The 16,944-nt window shown below is 47.4% G+C and overlaps 6 protein-coding genes across 12 annotated transcripts; 4 read left to right on the top strand and 2 right to left on the bottom strand.

The window, feature by feature from the left end:
- The first annotated feature begins 67 nt into the window (after positions 1-67).
- On the top strand, positions 68-2,342 carry LOC9636077 (SH3 domain-containing protein 2). Of its 3 annotated transcripts, none has more exons than XR_002992015.1 (12): positions 68-175; positions 233-498; positions 594-663; positions 729-877; positions 921-1,022; positions 1,084-1,278; positions 1,336-1,398; positions 1,457-1,612; positions 1,664-1,738; positions 1,798-1,896; positions 1,972-2,065; positions 2,166-2,342. XR_002992015.1 is itself a non-coding variant. In XM_024671877.1 (12 exons), exons 2-12 carry the CDS (start codon positions 256-258, stop codon positions 1,996-1,998), a joined length of 1,122 nt encoding a protein of 373 aa, XP_024527645.1. In that variant the 5' UTR covers positions 68-175; positions 233-255; the 3' UTR covers positions 1,999-2,162. The 3 variants fall into 3 exon arrangements, 2 of the variants coding, with proteins under 2 accessions (XP_024527645.1, XP_024527644.1); XM_024671877.1 differs by lacking the exon at positions 2,166-2,342 and having other exon boundaries at positions 233-315; positions 373-498; positions 1,972-2,162; XM_024671876.1 differs by lacking the exon at positions 2,166-2,342 and having other exon boundaries at positions 1,972-2,162.
- LOC9632583 lies at positions 2,272-4,442 on the bottom strand. Of its 2 annotated transcripts, none has more exons than XM_002967095.2 (8): positions 4,055-4,442; positions 3,845-3,992; positions 3,622-3,772; positions 3,439-3,564; positions 3,292-3,372; positions 3,036-3,228; positions 2,716-2,977; positions 2,272-2,645 (listed from the first exon to the last, which is right to left on the bottom strand). In XM_002967095.2, exons 1-8 carry the CDS (start codon positions 4,247-4,249, stop codon positions 2,419-2,421), a joined length of 1,383 nt encoding a protein of 460 aa, XP_002967141.1. In that variant the 5' UTR covers positions 4,250-4,442; the 3' UTR covers positions 2,272-2,418. The 2 variants fall into 2 exon arrangements, with proteins under 2 accessions (XP_002967141.1, XP_024527643.1); XM_024671875.1 differs by having other exon boundaries at positions 2,272-2,642.
- Positions 4,443-4,738: 296 nt separating this feature from the next.
- LOC9632582 (gamma carbonic anhydrase-like 1, mitochondrial) lies at positions 4,739-6,759 on the top strand. The gene is made up of 3 exons (XM_002967461.2): positions 4,739-5,084; positions 6,106-6,482; positions 6,541-6,759. The coding sequence occupies exons 1-3, from the start codon at positions 4,739-4,741 to the stop codon at positions 6,544-6,546; spliced, it is 729 nt and encodes a 242-aa protein (XP_002967507.1). The 3' UTR covers positions 6,547-6,759.
- Positions 6,760-9,471: 2,712 nt separating this feature from the next.
- On the top strand, positions 9,472-13,668 carry LOC9632581 (golgin candidate 6). 2 transcript variants are annotated; one of them, XR_002992031.1, is made up of 20 exons: positions 9,472-9,566; positions 9,709-9,761; positions 9,814-9,941; positions 10,008-10,060; positions 10,127-10,267; positions 10,314-10,387; positions 10,442-10,511; positions 10,561-10,614; positions 10,671-10,766; positions 10,820-10,870; positions 10,916-11,002; positions 11,068-11,181; positions 11,236-11,307; positions 11,363-11,548; positions 11,598-11,695; positions 11,755-11,803; positions 11,852-11,917; positions 11,973-12,794; positions 12,850-13,480; positions 13,564-13,668. XR_002992031.1 is itself a non-coding variant. In XM_002967460.2 (19 exons), the coding sequence occupies exons 1-19, from the start codon at positions 9,531-9,533 to the stop codon at positions 13,423-13,425; spliced, it is 2,826 nt and encodes a 941-aa protein (XP_002967506.1). In that variant the 5' UTR covers positions 9,472-9,530; the 3' UTR covers positions 13,426-13,668. The 2 variants fall into 2 exon arrangements, 1 of the variants encoding a protein (XP_002967506.1); XM_002967460.2 differs by having other exon boundaries at positions 12,850-13,668.
- A 111-nt stretch (positions 13,669-13,779) lies between these two features.
- Positions 13,780-15,539, top strand: LOC9636076 (probable ADP,ATP carrier protein At5g56450). Its single transcript, XM_002967459.2, has 2 exons — positions 13,780-14,235; positions 14,710-15,539. Exons 1-2 carry the CDS (start codon positions 13,819-13,821, stop codon positions 15,346-15,348), a joined length of 1,056 nt encoding a protein of 351 aa, XP_002967505.2. The 5' UTR covers positions 13,780-13,818; the 3' UTR covers positions 15,349-15,539.
- On the bottom strand, positions 14,608-16,944 carry LOC9632580 (DNA-directed RNA polymerase II subunit RPB7). 3 transcript variants are annotated; one of them, XM_002967094.2, is made up of 8 exons: positions 16,786-16,944; positions 16,115-16,280; positions 16,008-16,058; positions 15,879-15,944; positions 15,749-15,817; positions 15,608-15,687; positions 15,205-15,552; positions 14,608-15,153 (listed from the first exon to the last, which is right to left on the bottom strand). In XM_002967094.2, the coding sequence occupies exons 1-6, from the start codon at positions 16,899-16,901 to the stop codon at positions 15,622-15,624; spliced, it is 534 nt and encodes a 177-aa protein (XP_002967140.1). In that variant the 5' UTR covers positions 16,902-16,944; the 3' UTR covers positions 14,608-15,153; positions 15,205-15,552; positions 15,608-15,621. The 3 variants fall into 3 exon arrangements, with proteins under 3 accessions (XP_002967140.1, XP_024527824.1, XP_024527825.1); XM_024672056.1 differs by having other exon boundaries at positions 15,879-16,058; XM_024672057.1 differs by having other exon boundaries at positions 15,615-15,687; positions 15,879-16,058.

The raw sequence follows: 16,944 nt of genomic DNA, 5'->3' as shown, positions 1-16,944 counted from the left end.
TCTGACGGCCGCGCTCGCGCCACGCTGGGCAGAGGTTTTTCTTTGACCTCCTCCCTCGAGTGTCTAGGGTTTGCTTTCTTCGTTGCGGTCCCGGGGAAGGGTCCGACAAGTGCGGGAGGGTTTGGGTGCTCGCCCTGGATCGGCGCCATTCTTCCTCTGCTAGATCGGCACTCAGGTGTGATCTATGGCGCGCCACATTCTCCAAGGTAATGACGATTTGGTTTCGTGTCAGCTGGCTCGGCGCAATCTAGGTAGATGGATGCGATCAGGAAACAGGCTAGCAAATTTCGGGAGCAAGTCGCCAAACAGCAACAGGCTCGTTTCCATCCAGGATTGGGAGATTTGCTCACGATTTGGATTGGTGGTTCGCAGGCGGTATTCAAACAATTCTCGCAAGGATATGGCGGCTCTCAAGGGACCGACATTGTGACGAACGAGGCGGAGCAGCAGAGGCATCAGCAGCTGGAAAGATTATTTATATCTACACGCGCTGGCAAGGTATTGAGTTGTCGTTTGTTGCAACGAAGGGAATTCTTTCGATTTCATACTCTTATGATACTGATAGCTTTGTTGCTTTGTGTGCTGATGTGTAGCATTTCCAAAGAGAAATAGTGCGTGGAACTGAAGGACTGATCTCTACTGGATCCAAGCAGCTTGATGTTTGTAAGTGTTTCTTGTGAAAAAAATTCCAAATTGTGAGAGAGAAAAGCTTATGGTTTTTTGAACAGCCACCAAGCTTGCGGAGGATTGCCGAAAGTATGCCGCTGAAGGACCAGCTCCGAATGGGGCCCTTGCAAAGTCGGCTACGTACTTTGGAAATGCTCGACTCAATATTGAGAAGGAGAGAGATAGCATGCATCGAGCACTTGGTACTCAGGTAAGAAGACATTGTTTGTGATAAGTTTTAACAAGTCTTGTAGGTTGCTGAGCCTTTGAGAGCGATGGTGATGGGAGCACCTTTGGAAGACGCGCGGCACTTGGCACAACGCTATGATCGTCTGCGCCAGGAGGCTGAAGCGCAGGTTTGGTCGGTTGTGTTCCTGCTTCTTTTTTTCTCTTGGTACCAAAGGTGTTAATGATCAGGCCCAGGAGGTTACTCGAAGAAGGTCGAAAGAGACCGGCCTCAATGCAGACAACGCCTTGAAACTGCAAATGGCCGAATCGAAACTGACAGAGCTTATGGCAGCAATGACAGAGCTGGGAAAAGAAGCCGCTGCGGCGATGACTGCTGTTGAAGCTCAACAGCAGCGTCTCACATTGCAACGTCTCATTGCCATGGTAAGCATCAGTCACTGGTAATTAAAGTCCCACAGTTTTTTTCGTTTCTTTTGCCAGGTAGAAGCCGAGCGAGCTTATCATCAGCGCGTGACTGATATCCTTGACAAGCTTCACACCCAGGCAAGTTGCGACGTTCGCTTCACCGGAAACACAGGGCTGAGATATAATTGTTCTCCAGATGGTTGCAGAACGGTTACAGGGAGAGTCGGGCGCGTCACAACAGCTAGAGCACTCCACGTCCCCTCCTCCATACGAGGAAGTAAAAGAGAATGGTGGCTACTCCAATGTTTACCAATCCAACTCCGACCGAAAGTCATCGTTTTTCCTGGCCGAGGTACTGGGCTCTTTTTAAAGTTATAGCTGTGCTCTAAAACGCGCTGTCCAGGTGATGCATCCTTTTGAGGCGGAATCCGAGGGAGAGCTTACGATAGCTGTTGGTGATTACGTCGTTGTTCGCCAGGTAATCTAGATGCGTTTCATGGCTCCTAGTTTTCTCACACGATTCGATCTAACTTCCAGGTTTCTACGACGGGATGGTCCGAGGGGGAGTGCCGAGGCAAAGCCGGATGGTTTCCTTCGGCCTACGTCGAGCGTCGGCAGCGTGTTCCGGCGAGCAAGGTAAGTAACGATCGATCTTCTCCTTGACACTCGTTTCTTTCGAATGGAATAATAAAAGCTTGGAGGAACTTCCAGGTCCAACCGTGCTTGTGCCCCATGTAGGCCTTCTCGAGGGATCGATAACTTTGAGTTTGGGAGAGCTTTTCTCGCGTGATAATCTCTTGGAAGAGTGAGTACTCGGTTGTACACTGGTGCGCTTTAGCTTTTTTTCTTCTTCCTTCTCCTCCCCCTTGTATTTACATATCTAATTGATTGTTTTGATGGTACAGACAGACTTAAGAGATGATACTTCTGTGGTTACAAAAATTATAGCAGAGAAAAAAAGCATACAATGTACACAAAGCCATAGCACGAATTATGCGCGGCCGCGAAAGAGACATAAGAAACTTTGCCACGAGAGAGATAAATATCGCCTGCCGTGAGACCAGAAGAACGCATTTAAAAAAGGAGTTACGAACCAAGGAGCGATGAGGATCTTCTAGCACGGACAAAAGAACGCCCGCTCTCTCTCTCGTAGATCTATCAGTTGGACCAAACGTGGACAAGCCCCTGCCTGTTACCAGTGTAAATCTCGTTCCTCTCCTCGTCGTAGAACAACGCCGTCACGTCCTCGAGTGCCTCACGGACCGAGCCTCGGATGTTGGACGAGTTTGCGTGACACCGCGGGCTCACTTTGACGCTGGGATCGTCGGCGCGGATCTTTGCCAGGCACTTCCCGGTCAGGATATTGCTGATGTTGATCGAGCCTACTGCGAAAATGGAGCAGTCAGTACCACAGAGAAGAAAGAAACGATTAGAGAAACGAGAGATTGTGGTTACCTGTCTCTTCGTCGCATCCCTGGGCCTTGCAGTAGGAGATGATGAGGTCCTGCTCGCTGGTGATGTAGATGTTGTTTGTGTTGCAGTCCGGGTACCACAAGAGGTGGTCCTCGAAGGAAGTGACCAGCTCGCCGCGGAAGTTCCACACGGCGACAGTGCGGTTGCGAAACGTGAGGAACAACTGGTTCTCGTACAGAAAGATGAAGGCCGACGGTGTCATAAATTCGGTCCTGCTCACTTCCGTCAGTTGGGCGTTCCGTACCTGCGCGAACAAACCAAAAGCCGTCAGCTACAGGGATAAACGCTTTGCTTTTACTTACGTCAAGGATTTGGAGGTTCTCGTTCTCCTGTTTCACTAGCAGCTTCTCGTTAAATTGCTCGATGAAGTCGAGCTTCTTGTTGCGGTGGAGGAGATGGTTAAACGCCTTTAGGACGGAACCATCTTCGATGGACAAGATTTTAAGAGGAACATGGCTCGCCGCTCTGTCAAATATGAGCAGCATAATGCCAGGACTGTGACCAGGAAAAAGAAAACGTCTTAAAGGGGTTCAAAAAATCATAACTTCAACGCGTTACCTTATCTTAATCTCTTGGACATGCTCGTCAGATATAGAGTACAGCATGGTGTAGTTTTTGAGATCAAAAACTTTGTAAATCCTGCAAGGAGAAAAGAAAGAATCTCAGTAGTGATTAAATGGTGCCGGAAAAGTGAGATGAGCATACCGATCCTGTGCGGAATACGTTAGCACCTTTCCGTTCACGTCGTCGAACTCCACGAAGCCGGGCCAACGCAATGATTCTGTTTCGAACAAAGGAAATCCAGCGTCAGGCTGTCCTCTTCTAATATATCTGCGAAAAGTTAACACAAACTAGTAAAATAAAAGATGAAAGCATGGAAAGTTTTACTCGATGGGTGTTGTCCTGCATTTTAGTGAGCTGAAATTGTCAGATGCGTATACTGAAACAGTGATGAGCGAGTCGTTGTTTTTGTTATAGAAAAGGCTTCTGATGACTTCGTCGGAGCTGATATTGAGAAAACAGATCTTCTTATTTGTTTCTAAAACCCCAAACGAAACAAAAAGAAAAGATTATATTTGCCATGGAAATGTGAACGGATATGACTGCCTACCTCTGCTGAAAGCAGCACAAATGCCCGAATGCGCCAAAGCAAAAACGATGTCACGGGCAGCAACGATCTCCACGATCTTGGACCTCTTCTTTAAGAATGGAAGTTTCAAGCATCTGTGCGCTTTGGGATCGTGGGTATCAAACTCTTCCTATTGCGAACCCCAAAGAAAAATAAAAAATGCAGCTGAGATAGAAAGTATCTAATCCATACCTGGAGCTGGAAGTTTCGAAACTTCTCCTGGGAGCTTGTCCGATTGAACGCCCAGTTGCCCGCGCGGCTGATCTCTCGCCTCATGAGCTTTCGGACACTGTTGCCGCAGTAATCGTCAGGGCGTGGCCGCTTGCCCGCTTGGATGCGCCGGCCGGACGAGGGTCTGGGGCTCACTTGCAGCTTCTTGGAATCCATGCCTCCCCACAATCCCTAACCAAAGCACCAAACCCTCGCGGCGAGACCTCGAGCGCCAGCGGCAGGAGTAGCGCCTTCAGCCCTGCATTGTCATCGCGCAAAGGAATCGTCCCCCCAGAGCGCTAGCGCCGGAGAATCGAAGAACCGAGGAGAAAGAAGGCGCAACGCGCACTATTACCCTGCCCTAAACTCAAAAAACAACTGCAACAAGGTAAAAAACTTAGATCAAACAAATACAAACTGGGCCGTTGGATGCAACCTAGTCGAACGGCCCAGATCGCGAAATTCAAACGTCCGGCCGCCGGCGTTTTTTGAATTTCACGATTTGATCTTGTCCAAGTGATGCATGGTTCGAATCCTTTCCCGTGAGGGTCTAAGTAGTGGACGGTTCGAATCCTTTCCCGTGAGGGTCTAAGTAGTGCACGGTTCGACTCCTTTCCCGTGAGGGTCCAAGTGGTGCATGGTTCGAATCTATTTGGGGCCGCAGCTATGGCGGCACTGCGACGATGGAGGCAGCACGCTGGATCGCTCCGAAATCCCTTCGCGGTAACGCAGATCACAGTGCCGCTGACGCCGCCCGAGGGATTCTATCGGGCCGACTGGGATTATCGCGGCCAGCGGCAGATCGTGCCCCTGGCTATGGCTGTGCCATACATCGCGCCCGATGCCTGGGTCGCGCCGAATGCCACGCTCATCGGGAACGTCAAGGTGGAGGACAAGTGCACGGTGTGGTATGGGACGGTGCTACGAGGCGATCTTAACAAAATCCAAATGGGATTTTGCTCGCATATCTTCGACCGCTGTGTTCTTCACGTCGCCTCCGAGTCCCCAGTTGGTACGTATTACTATCTTTTCATTGTTTCGTCCATGGTTAGAATGTAGATCGCAGTGAACGGTTTCGTGAATTATTTATTTTTGGTGGTGCTTGCTTTCGCTTGATTGACATAGTTCTTCTCTTGCTGTGATTCTTTTTGTTTTTGGCGTTCCACGGTTTGTTCTAAACTTAAAACTCTTTCCAGCATAACTCTGGATTTGCTATAGTTTTGCATCCATTCTCTCTTGCTGCTGCGATTTATCCGATGGTACTGAAAAGTTTGTCCATCCCAGACTTGTCTCTCTGTTTGTTGCTTTTATCATTCTGTGCTTCACGTTTGTGAAACTTCCATCCATCATTTCGCAACTCTTTTCTCCTTTTCTACATTCCTCCTTGTTTGTTCTTGTCGTTTCTCTTGCTCCTATGATTTTTTTGCTTTTGGCATTTCAGCTTTTCGACCATCTAAACGTTTTCTCGCTTACACTCTTTCCAGCATTACTTTACGAGTTTTCCGATGATAGTCCATCCCAGATGTTTTTTTCTGGGAAACTTTCGCAACTCGTTCCTCTTTGCTACATTCCTCCTTGTTTGTTCTTTGCTTTTCTTTGAGCAACTTATCTCTTTTCTTTCTTTTCTTGTGTGTTGTTTTTCGTCCATGGTTTCCGAGAATGTAGATTGCAGTGTATGGTTTTATGAATTTTTTCGGTGGTGTCTTGCTTTTTTTATTCCTTAGAAAGACCTTGTTTTCAAATTTGCTATGATTCTTTTTGGTTTTTGGCATTCCACCTTTCCGAGTGAAGTTTCGTCTAAACGTTTCTCGCTTAGACTCTTTTTAGCATAACTTTGCATTTGCTAATTCATTCTCTCTTGCTGCTACGATTTATGTGATGGTACAGCCCATCCCAGCATTGTTTGTTTTATTTTTATCATTCTGTGCTTCATGAAACTGTTTCGCAATTCTTTTATCATTTGCTACATTCCTCCTTGTTTGTTCTTTGCTTTTCTTTGAGCAACTTATCTTTGTGTGCTTTTCCTTCTCCAGGACTTCCACCGCATCTCATCATCAGCCACTACGTAACAATCGGTCCCTACTGCACACTTCGGTCGTGCATCATCGAGCGCGAATGCATCATAGGCGAGCGCTGCGTCGTCATGGAAGGCTCCGTCGTGGAGACCCACAGCATTCTGGAGCCCGGCTCGGTGGTTCCTCCCGGACGCCGGATCCCAACGGGAGAGGTCTGGGCCGGCAATCCAGCGAAGTTCGTGAGAATGGTAACTTTCGACGAGACCAAGGCGTTCGTCGGCTTCGCCGAAGGCATCCGGAGCTACGCGCAGCAATACTTTCGGGAGTTTCTTCCTTACTCCACTGCCTACTTGGAGCTCGAGAAGATAATGAAGAATGGAGGCGTCACTCTAAGCGTAAGTGGTCTCGAGTTCCATTTCTTTTCCGGACTAACAGGTCTATTGGATTTTACAGCACTGAGATCGTCCCAAACTTTCCAAGCTTCGGGGTTCCAAATTTTCGTGAAGTTGGAGAAGTTTCGAAGTTCCAAATTTTCGTGAAGTTAGGAAGGTTTCGAAGTGAATAAGGAGATAGACAATGACGACATCCCTCTCTTTCGTTTCTTCCAATTTGATACCTTGTTTAGTCTTTATTATCTATCCTGTGCTCATTGGTGTGCTCAGAGACGATCGATGAGTCTTGTGATTGTTGCTAGGACTTCCTCTTGCAATCTTCAAGTGCACACCATTTAGATTTGCGTATCCAAGCTTGCGACGGCAACTCACCTAGCTGGTGAAACTAGCGTAAGAAGCTGAAGAACATAGTACCGGACGTAGAAATGCTCCTCCTCCTGAAGACATTTGATAAGATAGTTCCCATTCTTACCATACCAGCAAGCTTGAAAGCAACGCAACGATGTTCTTCTCTCTTGCAAGAAGTTCACAGTTCACAAGACCAGGAGAAAGCTGCCCGTGATCATCTTGAGTCGCGTTGCTTAAAGCAGTAACGAGCGTTTCCAGCGCTCCTTGGACCTTGATTCATTATGTAAGTCAACCAAACTCGGTAGAAAAAAATTACGCTCGCTCATCACCAGGTCTATGGCGTCAGGATATGAAGCTGGAATGCGAGGTCAGCAAGATGTAGACGGCTGAAAAGCTCACGTAATAAACGTTTGCAGGTGATCTGGAATGAAGCCCTTGTGCTTTGACAGGTGGGACCTTTGATGTATTTGAGCTTTCGTTTCTGCTTGCTTTTTTTTTTACAGGAGATCCAAAAGATAGTTGTTTTTGAAGGCGCCTTTGAGAGGGTGTTTCACATTGTAAAGGAAGGAGGGTCCCAGGTAACGTTGGAGTCGATCTTTGAAGTCTAAAATACTTCTATGATATGCAAGACTGTCTGGAATTGCTTCACTAACCTCCCTTGAGAGTACAATTTAATGATTTTCTAGCTCTTAAACTTTCTCTAATTCGTTTGCTTATCACTAATACAAATTGTGTGTTTCATGGAAGCATGTAAGTTACTGCCGCAAGAGCTTCAAGCTTTGTGTACACACTTTAGTTTCTGGTCAAGGAAGAATCTTAGTTTGAATATAAAAATTAGGCTTCAAGGCTTCATGTTAGAGCCACTTTGGGTGAGCATGTAGAGTTCACTAAGACCTTGCAAGCTTGCCATGAGGAATCTCCTTGAGTTACATATAGCCAGTGTTGTTCTCACAAAAACTGAAGTTTTTATTCAAGAAGAATACATAATAATAATATAACTCAGAAGAACCCAAAAGGATTCCTGAAAATGACAAGTTGGTAGACAAGACAATATATTGAGGTGGATGCTGCTCCTCCAAAAGTCTTAAAGAGTTGCCTCAAGGGAAGATTTATTTGCCGCATCAAATGCTAGCAAGCCAAACTCATGGAACCCATGGATTTTGACTTGCTCCAGAGGCTGAAAATCTTATTCATACTTGATATAAAACTTCTCTATTTGGGAAACATGGTATCGACTAACACCTCCAACTCGGGCATTTGCAGAATCTTGGGAATCTTTGTTGTAACTTGTGATTTGTTGATTCCAACTAGATTCTAAGGAGATGAGTTGACATGGGAGGAATAATCTGAAGACTCTATCCAGTTGAATTGCAAAAAATCGAAAACATTGCAATTCACCACATTAATGTTTGACAACAATGTAAATGAGCAGAAATTGAACTTGAGGCTTTAAAATGGAGATTTTGGGTGATATAGAGTTATTTATAGTCCACTTCTGCCCAAAGAAGAAGCAAATGTAATACATTGTTCCTTAGTCTCTCTAATCTTGGTCATCTTGTCGAAGGTAGTTGAAGGTGATGGAAAAGGCACTAAAGATTTCTCAAAAGAAGGATTGTCTACAAAAGTGGTATGATTGGGGTGGAAAAATGGCCACAGAGTTAAGAATGGTGGACATGGAGCTAATGGCAAACCTAAAGCAAATATATCAATAGTCATCATGTTTTTTAATTGAACCCAGGATTGCATGCCTCAATGATTCAATAAATAAATTCTACCATCTATGAAAAACAAAAGCCAAAATCTGAACCTATTAGCAAAAAAAACCCGAAATCACCCATTTAATAACTTTTGATCTAGAGAAATACTATCCTTTGATCTTTGCTTTGGAACTCAGTACTTCACATGATGCCTCCGTTGAAAAGTGAGGCATCCCACGGTGGTCACCATCTTTTGCAAAGGAATCTTTCAGCCTCACCATACACTCAAAATCCAATTGGAAAACCCACTAGAAAATAATCTAGATATCAATTTAATCTGAGTATATCTGGCAATGTCTGGAATCATACTCATGCTCCAACAACATTCTTTCCTGTGAAATCTTGGTGCCTTTCAGGCTGTAAATCACACAAACAATCACATCACATATACACTTCAAGCTCAAGGTGATCATCCATGGTGTACTCAGATGACAAACAGCTGGAACGCTAGAGCAATAGCCTAGCCTTACAACAACAGGGAGAGGTCTGGGCTAGCAATCCAAAGTTCCGTGAAAATGGTAATTTACGATGAGACCAAGTCCTTTGTCCGCCATCTGGGGCTTTGCACAGCACTTTTTGGGAGTTTACTCCCCTGCATACTTCGAGCTCGAGAATCTAATGAAGAATGGAGACGTTACTCTAAGCCTAAGTTTTTTCATTTCTCTTCCAGACTAACAAGTCTTTTGAGCATTTTCATGAAGTTTTGGAGAAGTTTGAAGTTCTAAATTTTCGTGAACTTCGGGAAAGTTTTCGAAGTTCCAAATTAAGTTAGAAAAGCTTCGACGTGAATAAGGAGATAGACAATGACGACATCCCTCTCTTGCTCAAGTCAAAGCATATTCGAGTTCGATACCTTGTTAAGTCGCATCTTTACGAAGCATATTCTTCCTGACTTAAACCCTAAGCGAGGAGCTGGATCCAAGGCGATTCTGAGAGCTGGATCGCGATGAGGCCTTCTACAGCTCTCGGCATGATGGTCAAGGTGAGGTTTCTCTTCTGGGACGATCGATCCAGGAACTTTGGGCATAGATAAGGGCAATCGATAGATTTCTAGATTGTCCGGTGCCTGCATTCGCTAGGACGCGCAATTCGAGGCGAATTTGTGATGGTTTGCATCGGTGCAGGGTGTTGGGGGATTCGTTTTTGGAAGCGGAGATCATCCGCCAGAGGACGATGGGTAAGTCGACTCTCTGGTTGTTCTTGAAGTGATTTTGGATTGGTTTTTCTAGTGGAGTGGAGCAATTGCTTGAGACTATCAGCAATGGTACGCTCGCTGTGGACAGGCGAGCTGCCATGGAGGAGCTTCGTGTTCTCGTGGACGAAAATCGCCAAGCACAGCTGGCCTTTGGAGCCATGGGTATTTTATTCTAACTCTAGTTCTCTACTTTGTCTACTTCGTGTTTTAAAAAGCGTTGCTTTGCAGGATTTCCGGTGCTCATTGGTGTGCTCAGAGACGATCGTGACGACGTAGACATGGTGAGCGAGCGTAATTTTTTTATCGCGAGCTTTCTATTCTCTGGTTGACTTACATAATGAATCAAGGTCCGAGGAGCGCTGGAAACTCTCGTTACTGCTTTAAGCAACGCGACTCAAGATGACCACGGGCAGCTTTCTCCTGGTCTTGTGAACTGTGAACTGCTTGCAAGGGAGCAGAACATCGTTGCGTTGCTTTTGAGTTTGCTGGTAAGCTAGGAAACTTTATGGGAACTATCTTATCAAATGTCTTCAGGAGGAGGAGGATTTCTACGTCCGGTACTATGTTCTTCAGCTTCTCACGCTACTTCTGTCCGTTTCACCAGCTAGGTGAGTTGCCGTCGCAAGCTTCGATACGTAAATCTAAAAGGTGTGCGCTTGAAGATTGCAAGAGGAAGTCCTAGCAACACCGCAAGGCATCACAAGACTCATGGATATGATGCTGGAGCGCGAGGTCAGCAAGATGTAGACGGCTGAAACGCTCACATGATAAACGTTTGCAGGTGATCCGGAATGAAGCACTTTTGCTTTTGACTCACCTTACCCGTGCAGCCAAGGTGGGACCTTTGATGTATTTGAGCTTTCGTTTATGCTTGTTTTTCTTTTCTAACAGGAGATTCAAAAGATAGTTGTTTTTGAAGGCGCTTTTGAGAGAGTGTTTCACATTGTAAAGGAAGAAGGAGGATCGGACGGAGGGATCGTTGTCCAGGTACAAGTTGGAGCTGATCTTTGAACCGTCTAAAATACTTCTATGATATGCAGGACTGTCTGGAATTGCTTAACAACCTTTTGCGCAATAATTCGTCCAACCAGGTATTCCTGTATGTTGGTGTTCAGTCTGACCGTCGTCGTTTGTAGGTGTTCCTTAGAGAAACCATGGGTCTAGCAAACGTGGCTTCTCTTTTGAGTTTGCGCAAAGGAGGCGGTGACGCCTCTCAGCAGAAGGTATTTCGAAGGTTATCGTATGTGCTTGGACTCTAATTTGGATACGATGTTCGCTGTTAAGACAGTCAGTGAACTTATTATGTGCTCTGGAAACAGTTGCCTTGTTACTAGCTGGGAGTGAAGACGTGGAGCCCGGGAAGGATGCAAACCTGGCTGCTAATAAAAAGCTTCTTGCTCAGGTACAACTTTGTCTTGCAATTATATACATGTACTTCATCGTGCATCCATTATAGAGTGACGTTCTCAGCTATTTGTTGGGGCTTAGCGTTGAAGGCAGGATTTCGGCAGTGGCTATTCGATGCCTGGTATGCTAATGTGGTGCCGAGTACCTCTAGACTTTAACTTGAGTTGGACGTGCAGGCACTAAAATGTGTCGGAGATCTTGTAAATGGCCACGCTAACAACAGAGACATACTAGCGAACAAGCTAGTCGGTGACGAAGGTGATGCAGAACCAGCTATGGTGTGCATTCTGAGAGTCTTACTACGTACGCCCAACATAAACGAGTGTATCGCCGCTGAGTACGTGATCAAATGCTTCTGTGAGGTTGGATCTTTCTTTACTGCTGTCTAGTTATTCACGCTATTTTCTTCAGGGCAATCCAGATGGTCAGACAATGCTGGCATCGACAATTACTCCACTACCTCAGTCGTCTAGGAGGAGAGAAGATGGTCACCATCTTTCATTCGGAAGGTTTAATTTCTCGTCGTATGGTGAAGTGAATGACGACAAGATTTACTTTGTTGTTTCAGCATGCTGATCCAGGCGCTGGTTGGGATTGATGGCAGAAATGACTTGGAGGTACGACCGGATTCGTCCTGACAGTTTGTATGATCTTTCTTCTGGCAGGCAAGTTGCAGAGCTGCAAGTGTTTTGTCTCACATTCTTAAAAACAACATCAAGTGCAAAGAACGGGTACACAAGATTTCATTACTTGTTATTTTCTGATAAAAGCTGGCCGGCCGTGCAGGTTTTGTCAATCCCTCTGGAGATACCTTCTTCGAGGCTTGCAACTCCGGAGCTCCTGTTGCCTCGGTGCATGAGATATCTAGCTGCCGCTTCAGCTTCTGTAAGACATGAAAGCGTAGACAACGTGAGCACAGCTTGGCTGCAACCGGTCATTCTGAGGCTATTGGTGACATGGCTTGCCGAGTGTCCACCAGCAGTATCTGCATTCCTGGAGACGGCTACTCACCTTCCGTTCCTGGTGGAGCTCATGTCTAGCAGTGGGTCGCCTGTAAGTGTTCACGTAGCTGGCCTCGCTGCAGTTCTACTTGGCGAGTGTATAGTGTACAACGAAAACAAGCCGTCACCCTCATCGTCAGCTGGGACAGATGCGTCTGCAGTCCTAGAGATGGTTAATCAGAGAATCGGGCTCACAGCATTCTTTTCCAAGTGGGAGGATATGAGACTAAGCCCCTTATTTATCGCTTCGTCGACACCGACTCGACTTCCGCAGGCACTTACGAGATCTACAGCAGCTGCAGTAGCTGCTGGTGACGGATTTATAGCTGCTGCTGCGTCCACTGAAGAAAAACTGGAGTTGGGATTACATTCCGGGGATGCATCTCCAGAGGCAGCTCTTCCACTATTCTACGATGCTCCATTCGTTCAGTTCATCAACCTCTTGGAGCCGGTTGTGCGGAACCGGATCGTGGAGCTGTTTACAAACCCGAAGAGTGGGGCAGTCACCGTGGAGGTGGCGGGGTGGGAACCTGCGGAAGGCGAAAGCGAGTCGGACTACACGACGAGGCTGAAAACTGTACTTCAAACTCAGGCTCAAGAAATACAGGTGCGTTTGTTTTTTCCCACGTAGAGGTGATGTTAACACTTAACTCTTGCTGCAGGAACTCTTGGCCAGAAACTCAGCACTCGCCGAAGATCTCCTCATAAACTCAAACGAAAAGGCCGTAGTTCAAGACTCGTCAACTCACCGGAGCAGTGCATCTCTGAAAGCCGACGTCGATCGCTTGAAGCAGCAGCTGGAAGAATCCCAGCAGAAAACCACCGCAGCGATCAACCAGAGCCGGGAGTTGGAGTCGGAGGTGGCCTCGTACAAGCAACTGGCGTCCAGGTACGAGGCGGAGCTCCAGAGCCTTTCGAGCGCTTACAACGAGCTGGAGAAGATGAACCACGGCATGGAGGGACAGATGAAGAGCCTGAGAAGCGTTGTGGAAGGCAAGGGAGTGTCGCTGAAGCCATCGCCGGAGGAGCTGGAGGCGGCCCGGGAGGAAGGCCGGGCCGAGGCACAGAAGGAGAACGAGGCGGAGCTAAACGACTTGCTGGTTTGCTTGGGCCAGGAGGAGAGCAAGGTGGAGAAGCTGAGAGCTCGGCTGGAAGAGCTCGGTGAAGACGTTGGAGCGCTCTTGGAAGGGATTGGAGGTGGAGACGAGGAAGACGAGGAGGACGAGGAGGAGCAGTGATCTTCCAAGGTTCTTCATGAAACTCTCATCCAGATCATATCACTGGGAGTTCCAGGTACTGGATTCTACTATGGTTTTTTCCTTTTCTTCTTTGGAAGGACGTTCTTCCAGATCGATTTCTCACTTACAAAGTTCCAGACGAAGCAAACTGGAAACGAAAGAACCGAAGAGTTTGAAAGAAACTTCCATTTTCTCTGTACAAACGAAGCACACTAAATTGACTGGAGGCATATTCTCTTGGAATCTTCCGCGTCATAACAATAAACGATTTGGACGACACGTGGCGGCAGCGGATTTGCCGTTGGTGCCATTTAATAGTGCGTGTGTTTGGCATTTTAGGGTTCTGGGGACGGAACGGCCGGGTAGATGCTCTAGCTCTGTCCTTGGCCAAGGATGAGCTCGGCGCCTCCCACAATCTCCGCGGACGCGATCGCCAGGCTGAAGAAGAAGGAGGATTTCCCGGATTCCAAGGTCGTGGGGGGGGCGGCGGGCAAGGAAGGCTCGTCATCGCCGGCGGCGGCTCTCCAGAACAAGACGGTATGGTCAAACTTCCCCAAGGATCTCATCGCGGGCGGGCTGATGGGCGGCGTGGCGCACACCATCGTTGCGCCCATCGAGCGCGCCAAGCTGCTGCTCCAGACGCAGGAGAGCAATCTGGCGATAATGCAGGGACGGCATCACCGCTACAAGGGGATGATCGATTGCATCTTCCGGATCGCCAAGGATGAGGGCGTGCTCTCCCTGTGGCGGGGGAATGGAAGCAGTGTCATGCGGTACTATCCGTCACTAGCACTCAACTTTGCCTTCAAGGTGTGTAGTCTCGTTCTTTCGTTCTTTCGTGGCTTCTTTCCTTCTCTCTTCGTTTTTCTTCCTCTTTGCGCTAGAGATTCTTCCTTCTCTTCGTTTTTCTTCCGGGATTCTTGCGCGTTTTTCGGATTGTTTACGTATAGTTTCGTCTCGTCGCAGTTCCTACCGGTTCTTACTTGCGATCCTTTCGTCCTCAGTTCTTGCGTCTAGTTTTCTTTATCCGTGGAACCTTTTCCACTCACTTCGTACCGCAAGTAGGGACTTACGGATGAAACCTTTACTTCCATTCTTATCATTCGAGCCTCCATTTTTTCCTTGTTTATCTGCTCTTTAAGATTCCATTGTTTCTAGCAAGTTGGAACCTTTTGTTCTTACTTATGAAACCTTTACTTTCATTATTAGAATCTTTGTCATGAGCTTACATTCTTTTTCTCTTTTTACAAGCTTTGCTTTTGACTCGGACTTTCTTCTTTGCAGGACTTGTACCGATCGCTACTCATCTCGGACAAGAACGACGCACTGTCAAGAGCACCCTTCAACTTCGTGGCCGGGGCCGCCGCCGGGTGCACCAGCCTCGTCTTCGTCTATCCCCTGGACATCGCCCACACGCGCTTAGCGGCCGATATCGGGAACCGCGACGCCAGGCAGTTCAAGGGACTCCTCCACTTCATCAGGACCATCTACCGCAAGGATGGCACTCGCGGACTCTACCGGGGACTCCCAGCGTCCATCCAGGGAATGGTCGTGCACAGGAGCGTCTACTTTGGAGGTTTCGACACGGCCAAGGACTTGCTCTCGCGAGACTCCGAGCACCTCCCTTTCTGGAAACGCTGGCTCATGGCTCAGGCGGCCACCACCTCCGCCGGCTTGATCTCGTATCCGCTCGACACCGTCCGGCACAGGATGATGATGCAAGCCGGCCTGGAGAAGAGAATGTACGTCAACACTCTGGATTGCTGGAGAAAGATTTACCGGATGGAAGGGGTCTCGTCCTTCTATCGTGGAGCCGTGTCAAACATGTTGCGAGGAACCGGCGCTGCGCTCATCCTGGTGCTCTACGACGAGCTCAAGTACCTGATGAACTTGACGGTGCCGCTCGACAGTGGAAACAAGTGAGATGATCCGGCAGTGCAGCTCTTCTCAGTTTTGTAAAAAGAAAGCAACGTCGGGAGCGAGTTTTGCAGCAGCCTACCTAGCTCCTCCTCCCGGAAAGCTCTCTCTTTGTTGATAGAAAGGGTCTGGAAGCGCGGCTATATTGTAATATAATGTTAGCATTCCATCAAACAAAAGCAAAAGGCCTTGAGCTCTACAAAGGTGGTCCTGTTTAGAGTCGTGCTTAGTAAACTGGCTATGCAAAGAAAGATGAAAAGCTTACCACTGACCAGAGTCTTAAGCTCCTGCTGTTGGATCGCCGATAAGGCCCAGGAAATCGTCCTTGATCGTCCCGATGCAGAACTATGTAGCGTACAGATATTTTTTAACACCAGTTTCGAGAAGCCGAGCGGAGCATGCTTACAATTTCAGTGGCGTCTACACGAGTTCCAACGATTTTAAGGCGCACCTCGCTGTCCTTTTGTATTCGGACCTGAGGAAAAAGAAAAAAAAAGTTTGAGGTTTTCCGGAAGAGCACACACACACATGCTCACCGAGCTATCAGATGTTTCGTAGCAGGGTACATCGCCGGACTGAAAGGACATGTCATCTGGAATAAGCTGCAGGCTTTCCAAGTTATTAAGAGAAAACGAGGAAGAACAAACAAACTTGAGCAAACTTACGTGGTTTGAGACGAAAATCTGGACTGGTCCGGCTTCTGCGAAGAATCCCATCTGCGAATTCACAAAAACGTAAGTATGAGAGATTTGGGAGAGGAGGAGGAGCCAACCTTATTGACCAGCGTCACGACCCCTTCAAGAATCTCGCCTTTGAAAGGGCGGAAGACTACGCACTGGTAGTGTATGGGAAAAGTTACGTAGCCAGTCCCGTCGCGAATGAGTCCCTTGCCAATCGTGTCCACTCCGGTCACGGCAACAACAAAGCCATGTCTTCCACTGGAAAGGGAAGAGCTAAAGGTTTAGAACTCCAAAGAGAGATTATCCAAACCAAATGAAAAACAAGGCCAAAGATAAGAACCACAAGAAATAAAAAACGCAACCAAAAATCTCACAGCGAAAAGCTTCTCTTTAGAGGAAAAAAAACAGGAAAACAAACCTTGCTCCTAGCAAGAACAATCCGAAACGAAAAAATCCTAGAAGGTAGAACAACCCGAAAGGAAAAGCTAGAAGCTAGAACAATATCCGAGAGAAAAACTTGAAGCTAGAACATAAGAAAATCCTTGCTCCTAAAAGCTAGAACAACCCGAGAGCGAAGGAAAAAATCCTTGCTCCTAGAAGCTAGAACAACCCGGGAGGACAAAATCCTTGCTCTAGAAGCTAGAAGAGCCCGAGCAGGCCAATGCAGGCCCTCAGATTCAGCGACTATGCCTCTAGAGCGCCTAAAATACGCGATTCTTAACCTGGAAACTCTTTCCCTACTCTGGAAACGCTAGAAACGTACCTGCAAGTGCCCTCGACGTCGTGGATGAGCTTCTCGACGAGCTTGTCTCTGAGCTGCGGCCCAAAGAATCGCGGATGGAGCTGGAGATTGCGCTCGAGGCGGATATGGAAGAACATCCCTTCACAGTGAATGGAATTAGGGTTTATCACCAAACGCGTT

The sequence above is a fragment of the Selaginella moellendorffii genome, unplaced genomic scaffold (assembly GCF_000143415.4).
Source record: "Selaginella moellendorffii unplaced genomic scaffold, v1.0 SELMOscaffold_8, whole genome shotgun sequence".
In the NCBI taxonomy this organism is placed as follows: Eukaryota; Viridiplantae; Streptophyta; class Lycopodiopsida; order Selaginellales; family Selaginellaceae; genus Selaginella; species Selaginella moellendorffii.
Note: the sequence above shows the minus strand (reverse complement) of the source record. Positions and strands in the feature narration are given on the sequence as shown.

Excerpts from the sequence above, each read along its gene's own strand:
- LOC9636076 (XM_002967459.2), top strand. The coding sequence starts at position 13,819 with ATGAGCTCGGCGCCTCCCACAATCTCCGCGGACGCGATCGCCAGGCTG. Across the intron at positions 14,236-14,709 it reads CACTCAACTTTGCCTTCAAG|GACTTGTACCGATCGCTACT; the intron begins GTGTGTAGTCTC and ends TCTTCTTTGCAG.
- LOC9632581 (XM_002967460.2), top strand. The coding sequence starts at position 9,531 with ATGAGGCCTTCTACAGCTCTCGGCATGATGGTCAAG. Across the intron at positions 10,388-10,441 it reads CTGTCCGTTTCACCAGCTAG|ATTGCAAGAGGAAGTCCTAG; the intron begins GTGAGTTGCCGT and ends GTGCGCTTGAAG. Across the intron at positions 11,549-11,597 it reads TGATCAAATGCTTCTGTGAG|GGCAATCCAGATGGTCAGAC; the intron begins GTTGGATCTTTC and ends TATTTTCTTCAG.
- LOC9636077 (XM_024671876.1), top strand. The coding sequence starts at position 256 with ATGGATGCGATCAGGAAACAGGCTAGCAAATTTCGGGAGCAAGTCGCC. Across the intron at positions 878-920 it reads ATCGAGCACTTGGTACTCAG|GTTGCTGAGCCTTTGAGAGC; the intron begins GTAAGAAGACAT and ends CAAGTCTTGTAG. Across the intron at positions 1,023-1,083 it reads GCCAGGAGGCTGAAGCGCAG|GCCCAGGAGGTTACTCGAAG; the intron begins GTTTGGTCGGTT and ends GTTAATGATCAG.
- LOC9632582 (XM_002967461.2), top strand. The coding sequence starts at position 4,739 with ATGGCGGCACTGCGACGATGGAGGCAGCACGCTGGATCGCTCCGAAAT. Across the intron at positions 5,085-6,105 it reads CGCCTCCGAGTCCCCAGTTG|GACTTCCACCGCATCTCATC; the intron begins GTACGTATTACT and ends TTCCTTCTCCAG.
- LOC9632583 (XM_002967095.2), bottom strand. The coding sequence starts at position 4,249 with ATGGATTCCAAGAAGCTGCAAGTGAGCCCCAGACCCTCGTCCGGCCGG. Across the intron at positions 3,773-3,844 it reads TTGTGCTGCTTTCAGCAGAG|AAACAAATAAGAAGATCTGT; the intron begins GTAGGCAGTCAT and ends TTGGGGTTTTAG. Across the intron at positions 3,373-3,438 it reads ACGTATTCCGCACAGGATCG|GATTTACAAAGTTTTTGATC; the intron begins GTATGCTCATCT and ends TTCTCCTTGCAG.
- LOC9632580 (XM_024672056.1), bottom strand. The coding sequence starts at position 16,901 with ATGTTCTTCCATATCCGCCTCGAGCGCAATCTCCAGCTCCATCCGCGA. Across the intron at positions 16,281-16,785 it reads GACGTCGAGGGCACTTGCAG|TGGAAGACATGGCTTTGTTG; the intron begins GTACGTTTCTAG and ends TTCCCTTTCCAG. Across the intron at positions 15,688-15,748 it reads GTGTAGACGCCACTGAAATT|TTCTGCATCGGGACGATCAA; the intron begins GTAAGCATGCTC and ends TACGCTACATAG.